A 10,505-nucleotide genomic window follows, 5' to 3' on the forward strand; every position below is an offset into this window, starting at 1 on the left:
TTCCTCCAACACAGTGACCCCCAAATGCCATAAATTAATATGCTCCCCACACTGGCACCCCAAGTAGTAATAACACAATAGCACATCAGCACGATGTGCTCATAAAGCACGTATTTGCCACAGCCAGAATTTCCAAAAACTGCAAGAATCTTGGGGTAGATGGGTTAAGAGAGGGAATGGAAGTGACTTCCTAAATACAGAGTGAAATAAAATCGATCTTTGCTACCAGAGAAACAGAAAAATATACAGCTGCTGCCCGTAACCCCTCTTGTTTCCTAGGATCCTTGCTGGACATAAACAGAGCATCAAGCACGTCAGTGACAACCGTTATGTAGTACCTAAGAAGCCTGCCTGCGAGGCCAACAAGAACTGAGCAGGACATACAGAGACCTGTTCAAAGGCTCAGGAAAACAAGTGAGAGACTGCTTAAGATGACACAGGGGCTTTTATGAATGAGAAACACAAGGAGGAAGGATAGAGGGCTTCACTATGTTGAAATGAGTTACCAAAAAGGCTTATTATACGCAGAGACCTGGTCTTGCACGGCGAAAGCAGAGCCTTGCAGTAACTTAGTACTCAGGTACTCTCCTAGTTTCCAAGATTCCAGGCACCTACCCTGAAGACAGGCTAAAGCACCGAGAGATGATGCATCAGCTTCTTCTGAATCAAAAACTAAATTAGTTTCTAAAACTAAATTGTTTCATTTGAACCAAATTTCACCCTCCCTCCTTGAACCCTTGCACTAACTGCATTGTTTGAAGGATATTTTAAGTGCTTGTGCCATCCCTACCAGACATGTTGATTTTTAAAGTTAGGAGATTTTTACTTCCTCTCCCTTCCAAAACCAAGCTCTGCTTGCACCTTAAAAAAAAATCCATATATTTGTGTAAGACATATGGCATAGACAGCCATCCCTTACTGTGTTCCCTAACAGACATGTGGCATGATTACAATAAACCACATGCTGAAAACACATTCGCCGTCTGAATTCAGAAATTCCCAGGGAGACATGAAGCTACAAAACAAGCTCTGTATATTGAAAATGCTCCCAGCCATTTATCCTAACACAAACTGCACGAGTACTGACAAGTGCCTTGCAATGAAACCACATCCATTTCTCATTTAATAAAGGGGTACCAAGTATCTTTGACAGTCACACATCTTCATGATTACATCACATTATTATACTGTTAAAAATTAATCAAGACCTAAGGGGTGTATGCTGGAAGGTGCCCTTTGGAGCCCCTGTGCTGAACTGTGTTAATACCACCACACCCACCAGCTACTCAAAGTGCAAAGACAGCACATTTCCAATGATGCCCTTTGCCCAAAGATGCACGCGACTTCCCTGATAACGTGCTCCAGACAAACGTTTCTAGAGCAGGGAATTATAAGCTCATGCTCACTTATCTTCTTGTCAGTTTTGGGTATGCTTTGATAATCAACAACCAATGACATGCAAGTTCAAAGCTCCCTTCAAGCCACTGTATAAAGGTGCAAGATATTCTTCCCAATTCATTATAGTATAATAGAGCAGTGTGTATATATACACACACATGCATATATATATATAGCAAGACACAGACGGAGCACCAGGAACTACTCCTTACAAGTGCCAAAGACCATTAGTTTGTTATAGAATCATGAAGTGGTTTGTGCTGGAAGGGACCTTTAAAGATCACCTAGTCCAACACCATTCCATGGGTAGGGTTATCTTTCACTAGGTCAGGTTGCTCAAAGCCCCATCCAACTTGAACACTTCCAGGGATGGGGCATCCACAACTTCTCTGGGCAACCTGTTCCAGTGTCTCACCACCCTCATAGTGAAGAATTTCTTCCTTATATCTCATATAAATCTACTCTCTTTTAATTTTAAAATGTTACCTCTTGTCCTATCACTACAGGCCCTAGTAAAAAGTCTCTCCCCCTCTTTCTCATAAGCCCCCTTAAGTACTCAATGGCCACAATAAGGTCTGTCTTATAAAGCAGGTTGACAGAGTTCTCTGGTACTAAAGTTGCCTGACACTCCCTCTTATAAGCTTCATTTTTAATTGCTTGGGAATCTAATGAATTGTTTACAAGACTTTGAAGGGAGATGATCTTCACATCAATTACATGTTTCTGACATCCCTATGAAAATCTAGCCAAATTCTAAACCTCTGTTAACATAGTTTTCTTCCACTCAACAGAGCTGCAATTCCAGAAGATGCACCTGCAGTGACAACTGTTTCTACACACAGCCACAGGACTTCTCCAGCTGCACCTCTGACCTGTCGTGGGACAGCCTAAGGCAGATTTTGTTTAGTGACAGCAATGAATCCTTTTCCCTGGCGTTCTCAGTGCCTTCCACTGTTGCTGGATCCAAGCAAAAGAGGGAAGGAGCTGTCTGGTTTAAATATAAAGCAGACAAAAAGACAGACTGGATGGAATAAATCAAGAGAAAATAAGCAGTGAAAACTGGGACTGGGTGCTGGCAGGAGAGCACCGGCTACAGCAGAACTGGATGAGAAAAAGACTGACCACTCCCTAGTACTAGAGATCTGAGAGGGAAAACAATGTAGAGACCAGTAGCCAGCACATATGTGCATGCCTGTTTGAAAAGGAGATTAGATAAAAAGCCAGATGAGAAGACTACAACTCACTGGACAAGGTGATTAGGAGCAGGAGATTAAGTACCCATGAGGTGGTTTGTAATGGTAAACAAAACAGCAGTGCAAGTGAGACAGAAAGAGACAGACTGGGAGTCTGGAGGGATAGGCTGTGACTTTCCGGTGCTTATCAAGGAGGCTGAGACTAAGATGAGAAATCTGTAAACGGTCTTAGCTGGGTGGATGACAAACAGGAACAGTGCTTCCAATATGGAGTCACTTATAACAGACTCAAAAAAGAGAGGCCCTTGATGTTGACTCAGACACACAAAACTTCCAAGTGCATTCACCTTCATCTCTCTGTACTCCATTTTCCATTTGTAAAATGGGAACAATGCAGACTTCCTCAATTCCCAGCCGTATTTCCTGACCATCACAGAAAGCCCACGAAAAGAACAATTTTCTCTTCAGAACAACATAGAACTGAGTATATTCATAACATATTCATTCAAGAAAGGAAAAAAAAAAAAAACCCAAACCCAACAATTTTATCACCAACTGAACATCAAGCATCTTGCAGACTGACTGAGGCAGAGGGAGCGTTACTGATGTAACTGGAGAACTGGTCTAGAGGTGTGAACCAGGGTTGAACATGCAGTTTTAATTATGGAATTTGTTAAGTTGTGTGCTTGATTTTACAAACCTAAAAACATTTCTTAAATTAATATTTGTGTGGATAAATGGAAAACACTGCTGGCATTGCATTGCGCTTAATTTTGTCCTTGGAATACCTATTTGCAAAAACAAAAGGAAGTCGGTGTACTCCGAGTTCAAGCAAGGTTGACAAGTTCAAAACACCACTTTCTTAACGTACCACAAATGCATGTGGGTTAAGCAGCCATTACACGTTTTCCCGCCCGTCTGTCATATGACAACGTCACGAAGAAGGGTGAGAAACCTAGCACGCACAAAGCGATGTGTTACGAGTCAGCAGGAGTAACGCTGTCCCACGAAACGCCCCTCCAGCCCGCTCCCTCGCCGGCGTGCCCCCGCCCCAGCCCGCAGGTCCCAGAACCAGCCTGCCCCGCTCCAGCAGCGGCTGGGGGTGAACCAGCCCCACCGCCACCCCAAACGCGCGGCCGCGCCAACAGCCCGCCTCGGCTTTACCCAGCTACGAGCTGATAACCGGGCACCTGCCGCAGGGCTGGCCCGGCTCCCACCGGCGGGCTTAGGCCGGGTGACCGCCCGAGGACCAGCTAGGGAGGGAGGGTGGTGCGGGCCGAGGCCCGCGGCACCTGCTCGGCCACGGAACGGGGACACAGGCGTGAGGCGAGGGGCGAGGCCCCCCACCCCTGGAGGCGGGAGGGGGCGCCCCCGCCATTTTGAGGCGAGCGCAGCGGACCCGTCGGCGGGGCTCACCCCGCCATTTTAGGGGCAGCCCCACGGCCCTTCGCGGGTGGGGGACGTGGCCGCGCCCGGTCCCGCCCGCCGCCAGGCTGGTAGCGGTCAGGCCGCGCCCCCCCGCCCCCTCCTAGCTCAGGTATCAGGTGAAACTGGTCGGGCGTGCGGGAGAGGCAGTGGTGGCGGAGCGCGGCGGGAGGATGGCTGGGCGCTGCGGTCTGTGTCTGCTGCTGCTGGTGCTGCTCTGTGCGCTGCTGGGAGCCGCCACTCCCGCAGGTGAGAGGGGGAGTGCGAGCTGCCGCCGACGGGTGCGAGAGCCGCCGGCCCGGCTGGGATCAGCTGGGGAGGGCCGAGCCCTCCCAGGCTCCCGCGCTGGTTGCTCGGCGCCCCTCGGCTGCGGGTCGGGCTGCACGGTTGGGCTCCCGGCGAGGCGAGGCGCGGCGGCGGTGGGGCCGAACCGCGCCGGAGAGCAGGTTTCTGGTCCCTGGCTGGGGTGCGGGGAGCCCCGAGCGGACTGGGCGAGGTTCCCGCGGGTCCCGGCAGCTCCACAGCCACCGGCCCGCGTTTTCCCAACCCGTTCCGACTCCGCGGGAGCCCGCTGCCGGCCGGCTGCCCCCCGCCAGGTGGGGGAAAGCAGCTCGGCGGGCGAGCAGCGGGGCTCGGCTTCCAGCCCCCTCTGGCCTCCCGGTCGCCCGGAGCCGGCGGGCAGGGCTGCGGGACGGCGGGCCCGGCGCGGGCTGGCAGGCGTGGCCGAGCTCCCCCCGCACCGGTGCTGTGCCTCACCGGGTTCTCGGCTAGCAACCTGCCTAAAAGCGGTATGGAAGCATAAAAAAAAAAGTTAAAGACCGTGTTCTCGTTTTTTTCCCGACTCTGAAAACTAGGATTATTATATTTTTTTTTAATCCTAATTCTTATCTTTGTCAGTTTATATTATTGCTTATTGAACATAAGTGCTGTTTGGGAAAAAAAAACCAGTCATGTTAATGTTTCACTACCCTAAGGTTCATGTTTCACTACCTTCTATAGTAAACCCCTTTGCCATGTCTATGCATGCTTTTGCACTGTGTCCTGTATTTGTTCATCCTGGGCTTTCTTGCATAATAAAAGTATATGCATAAAGATTGTGTAAATATTGAAACCAAGCTTATGGTAGGTCCTATTTTCTGAACAAATAGATACGAGATGGGTGCAAAGTTTGTCGTTCTGTTTCTGTTATTAGACTGCCTCTTAATATCTTAGTTATCTGACCTGAGGGGCAGGGGGGAATTTAGAGTCATCGGGGGGGGGGGGGGGAGTAGTCTGCTTAAAATTTTTAGCTGGGTGCTTGATCTTCTGGAGTAGGGACGTGAAATGAGCTGGAAGTGTGATCCCATCCCAGCCAAGGGAGATGCACTGTAAGCCAGAGGACATGATTGTGGCTGTTTTCAAATAGGCTAATCCCATTATGGGGTTGTGGTGAATCTGAGCTGCAGATCCAAAAACCAGGGTAATCTTAACCTTAGTCCTGTGTGGGTATTGCTACCATGACCTAAACTAGTTAAACTGAATACTCTGTGCTGCTGTCACTTCTGTGTCTGCAGGGTAGGCATAATCTTTCTTTTGGTATGCAGTGGGTTATATCTTCTGGACAAATGGCAAAGGCGTTGAAACAGTCTTCTCTTGTGGGAGGACAGTACTGTTTTTCCCCGTGATGCCAAGGAAGCTTTTCCCGTGGGCAGATTAGCAAGTCGACTGCATTCTTTCTATGTGAGTCAGGCAGGGTGAAACTCAGCTTGGAAAAGACCTCAATTGTTATGGAAAACTGAAAGCACAGAAAGAGTAAGAAAAGGATGTAGAAAATGCACATACCTAACAAAGGATTGGTTGCTTGGTGAGGGAGTGTTAACTGCAAAGAGAAACAGGGCACTGAAGTGCCTCCCTGTATGGGTGTCAGTTGGGCCCAGTATTTGGAGTTAGAGCTTTTGAGGCTGGAACTACTTGAAGTCAGCATAAAAGCAAGACCTGTTCTCTGAAATCACCCATTTAGCTTGACTGTATCTTCAGAAGTAGAATAAAACAAACCTTTATCTCTATTCGGTCACTCTTGTAATACTACGTCCTGTCTGTGGGTCATCCGTCAATCCACTTTATTATAGCTCTTACTCTTTTGTGTCATGCTAACACTTCAGGGCTTTTTGGTGAGTGTGTTTTGTTTTTTGTTTTTTTTCTTTTTCAACCCAATGTATGAACACCAATTGCAAAGCATTACTTTCTATCTGATCACAAAACATTACTAAGAACAAAGTGGTAGTATTTGCTCTACCAGTTTTCTACAATAACTTAAGTCTTTGGAATGGAATACAAATGGTATGACTGCAGTTTGATAAAATCAACTACTTTCTGATGGACAGCTGCTTAACACAGCACTGTACACCAGGCTTTATTACGGTACTCTGAGAACTGCTGTCAGCTTACACCAAGGGTCTGCTTCCTTTGCATCTCTAGGACCTCTCAGCTAAGCTATAAGCCTGCTCAGCTAATTATCATTTACATTATCTGATGTCTATCTAAGCTATGCTTTTCCAGCTGGTTTTATGGCTTCTAATATTCACAGCTCGGGTTAGGGACCTGGGGTTTCTGTATTACATGAGTGAACTTTGCAATCTTTAACAGTATTGCTGCCATAATCATGGCTTAAAGATCTAAGAGCAGGATTCGTGTAATTCTGCCCTGTTGTAATTATGCCACATATAGGCCAAAATGACTCTTTGACGTTTGAATTAATTTTCTTTAGGGCTGTCATTTTGTTGGTTTAATTTAGACTTCAGTCTTCATGCAGTCTACTGCAAAGATTTGGCCATGTAATTGCACTGGCAAAAAGTTTTCTTACAACTTAGTTTTCCAGTGAAGCATGCCTGTGCCTGGAGCTTGTCAAATCGTTGCTAAGTGGAGCTAGGGTAACTTAATTCAAAACTCTAAAGAACACTGATAAATGCTGTATTTCTGTGCATCTCTTTAGGAGGAGGTCACACAGTCTAGACAGGACATCTGACTTTTGCAGTAATAACTTGAACAGCTATCTAACGTTGTGCTACTCTTGAGAATCTGTACTGGAAAACATGCATACTTGTGTATTCACATATTTCTTGCATGAGAATTATATTCTCAGACTTTAAAATGTAAGGTGTAAGCATTTTTCATTCTGGAACTGTATCAAAACTACTGTTTATTGAATAACGAAGGGGCCATCCTTCAACACTCTTCATGGCTTGTTGTATGCAAACCTGCCTGCTCAAGAAGACTCTCCTTTATACTCCAGTTGGGATTTTCTGTGGCTAAAATAATCCACAAATACTGATAGAAACTGAGATAAGGTTAAAAATACTTCTCCCACAGACAGTCAAGTTCCATGTCTGTACAGTTTAGCTTGGCAGATACCTGACTTTTTGGAACAGGGGAGTTCATGGGCAATATCTGCTTGTTCAGTTTAACTTGTTAGTGTGAGAAGACTGTGTTGGGTCTGGAGGGTGTCGTGGGGGGTTCTGGACTGAGCCATCTGAAGGCTGTCGTAGAAGACGGAGCAGTCAGGAATGGCTGGCTTGCCCATATGGTTTCTAAGTCCCTGTGGCATGCAAAGAGGCAGAGCAAAACTTGAAGTGATAGCTCTCTGGTTTACGAAGCAACTATGGCTGTTGGCTTTACCGCCTAGCACTTTGAGTAGAAACTGCAGAGATTGTCTGACCATCTTGGCTGTGAATTGGATGGAGGTCCCAGGTGACTGGCCCTTCATGCACAAAGTTAGTCTGTTTGAATTTCAATTCAGATACACCGTAGCACTCATCTTTCTTTCCCTAGCGATCGCTAGTGCATAGCTTTTGGCATTCTGACAGTTTCAGTTCTAGATCATCTGAGGATAGCATGCTCTTTTTTACTGCATACTCCATTTTCAGGCCATCTAAAACTGAGGAAACTTCTACTGTAGCTATGTTAGCCTGCTGCAAAGTTTTATGAGTCCCAGCACTTGGGTAATCTGGCACTGCCATGTGAAAGGATAATGGTGCCCTGGGGGATTTGAAGCAGTTTCTATTGTAACTGTTCAGATGGTAGGAGCACCTGACAGCCATTTTAACAAGGTATTTTTATTATCACTGGTGATGTGGAAAAGCATTTTGGTTGCTGTTACAATCCTTGAATAGGGATATAGGTTGTCTTTTGGATAATAAACTTAAAACAAAGGGAAGAAAAGTTGTCAAGTGTTTGAAAACCAGTCTTAATTTTTCTGTTGATGAGGTCCTCTTTAATTCTTCAAGGTAAATCATGATGTGTAGTTTATTTTTAAAAAGGACAAAAAGTCTGTACTTCAGTAACAGGAACTTCTAAAATTTTTTCTTTTTTTGTTTTTTTTTTAGAGAGTAGTGAAACCAGCCACAGGTCAAAAGGAAGAAGTTTTGCTGGCCGAAAAGTTCCAAATACAAATAATGCCTCTGAAGAGTTATACGAAGTGGATGAATTTGCAGCAAAAGCCCTCACAGGAAAGCTGACTACGGTTTTTCTTCCCATTGTCTATATCATTGTCTTTATCATTGGTTTGCCAAGCAATGCCATGGCCCTCTGGGTCTTCTTTTTCCGAACAAAGAAGAAACATCCGGCTGTGATTTATATGGTTAACTTGGCATTGGCAGACCTTCTTTTTGTTGTCTGGTTCCCACTGAAAATTGCGTACCATGTAAATGGCAATAATTGGCTATTCGGTGAAGGTCTCTGCAAAGTACTTGTTGGATTTTTCTATGGAAATATGTACTGTTCCATTCTCTTTATGACATGTCTCAGTGTGCAACGGTACTGGGTTGTAGTGAACCCCATAGTCCATTCAAGAAAGAAATCTGAAATTGCCTTGGGCATCTCCCTTGCTATCTGGATACTGATTTTTCTGGGCACCATTCCATTGTATCTTGTTAATCAGACAGCATACATTTCAAATCTTAACATCACTACCTGCCACGATGTGTTGCCTGAAAATGTTTTGGCTCATGACATGTTCAATTATTTCCTCTCACTTGCAATTGGACTCTTCTTAATCCCAGCTCTCGTCACTGCTGTTGCTTACATACTAATGATTAAGACTCTGAATGCTTCCATCTCAGGCATAAGCACTGGGAAGAAACGAAAGAGAGCAATCAAACTCATTATCACTGTCCTGTGCATGTATCTCATCTGTTTTACACCTAGTAATGTGCTGCTTGTTGCGCACTATTTGCTCCTCAAAACCTACAGCCAGAGCTATCTGTATCTGTCATACATAATTGCACTGTGTCTTTCTACTTTGAACAGTTGTATTGATCCATTCATCTATTACTATATTTCAAAAGACTTCAGAGACAACCTTAAAAATGCTGCTCTTTGCCGAAGTGTGCGAACTACACGGAGGATGCAAGTATCTCTCTCATCGAGCAAGTACCTCAAGAAATCAAATTTTTATTCTTCAAACTCAAATGGGACCACTGAATCAACCTACTGAGTTTAATACTAGAAGAGTGAACTTTTATTACTACTGCTGAAAGGATGTAAGTGATAAGAGAGTTATTTTGTACAAGAGAGTCTGAAGAATCGTCTTTGCTTTTTAATTACTTTGAAGCCTGGATTTCAGAACTGGCAGCTGCTTATCCTGTGTAGAAATCGTAAGCAGATAAGTCTTCCCACTAGACTGGAAAAAAATCATGACATTTCTGATGCTCTGCAAAAATGCTGCTGACTTGGAAGTGAGTCATGGTTGAAGACATTTTTGTTCGATATTGAAGTTGTTAAAAAGCAAAATGTCATTGGAATGTTATGTAGTGTTGCTAGTATATTTAATTAACAGAGAAATCTCTTTGGTTAGGCTTTAACTGTAGTGTATTAAACAGTTGAACAGACTATGTATGTAGGACCTTGCTCTGTGTACCTGCTTACACTGAACATTATTTGAAACTGTAGAGAGAAGGAAAGGAGAATCCATTTCACCATCTTGGTGTGGGTCCAGCAATGTGACTGCTTATTATATTTAGATTGTTTTCCAAGTTTTCATTTTGTAAATACTAACATGGCAGAAGCCTGTAAGGTCATTCTATTGAGTTGACAAGCTGAACTTATTATCAGCTAGCACAGAGATAAAATGTTAGTTGAGATTATACACTGTTACTTAACACTTGCCTGTATGTGATTTTAAATGGGGATATTTTAAAAAGTTTTGATGAATAACGATTTGATTTTTATATAATGTGCCTTGTATTTTTTAAGATATTAATACGATTTTTTTTTTATAACACATTTGAGTTGGGTGCTTTTTTTTTATGCTTTTAACATGCTCTTCAAAATGTTGAGTGGTTCCACTTACCTTGTTTCAGGTGACAAAGATATTATTCCTAATAATGAACTAGAAGTTTGACAAGTGTAGCTGTAATATCTAAATGGGTTAAGTAAAATTTACCTAATGATGCATTTCAGTATAGTGAAACTGGTCCCTTATCTGAGTAGCAGATAACCAAAACCAAACAGTTC

General features: G+C 44.3%; 1 protein-coding gene across 1 annotated transcript; it reads left to right on the top strand.

Annotated features, from left to right (window-relative positions):
- The first annotated feature begins 3,883 nt into the window (after positions 1 to 3,883).
- On the top strand, positions 3,884 to 10,274 carry F2RL1 (F2R like trypsin receptor 1). The gene is made up of 2 exons (XM_087742589.1): positions 3,884 to 4,265; positions 8,378 to 10,274. Exons 1-2 carry the CDS (start codon positions 4,190 to 4,192, stop codon positions 9,484 to 9,486), a joined length of 1,185 nt encoding a protein of 394 aa, XP_087598715.1. The 5' UTR covers positions 3,884 to 4,189; the 3' UTR covers positions 9,487 to 10,274.
- Positions 10,275 to 10,505: the final 231 nt, after the last annotated feature.

This window comes from Nipponia nippon, unplaced genomic scaffold, assembly GCF_047370975.1.
Source record: "Nipponia nippon isolate SJK-2023a ecotype South Korea unplaced genomic scaffold, ASM4737097v1 scaffold_8, whole genome shotgun sequence".
Lineage (NCBI taxonomy): Eukaryota > Metazoa > Chordata > Aves > Pelecaniformes > Threskiornithidae > Nipponia > Nipponia nippon.

Excerpts from the sequence above, each read along its gene's own strand:
- F2RL1 (XM_087742589.1), top strand. The coding sequence starts at position 4,190 with ATGGCTGGGCGCTGCGGTCTGTGTCTGCTGCTGCTGGTGCTGCTCTGT. Across the intron at positions 4,266-8,377 it reads GGGAGCCGCCACTCCCGCAG|AGAGTAGTGAAACCAGCCAC; the intron begins GTGAGAGGGGGA and ends TTTTTTTTTTAG.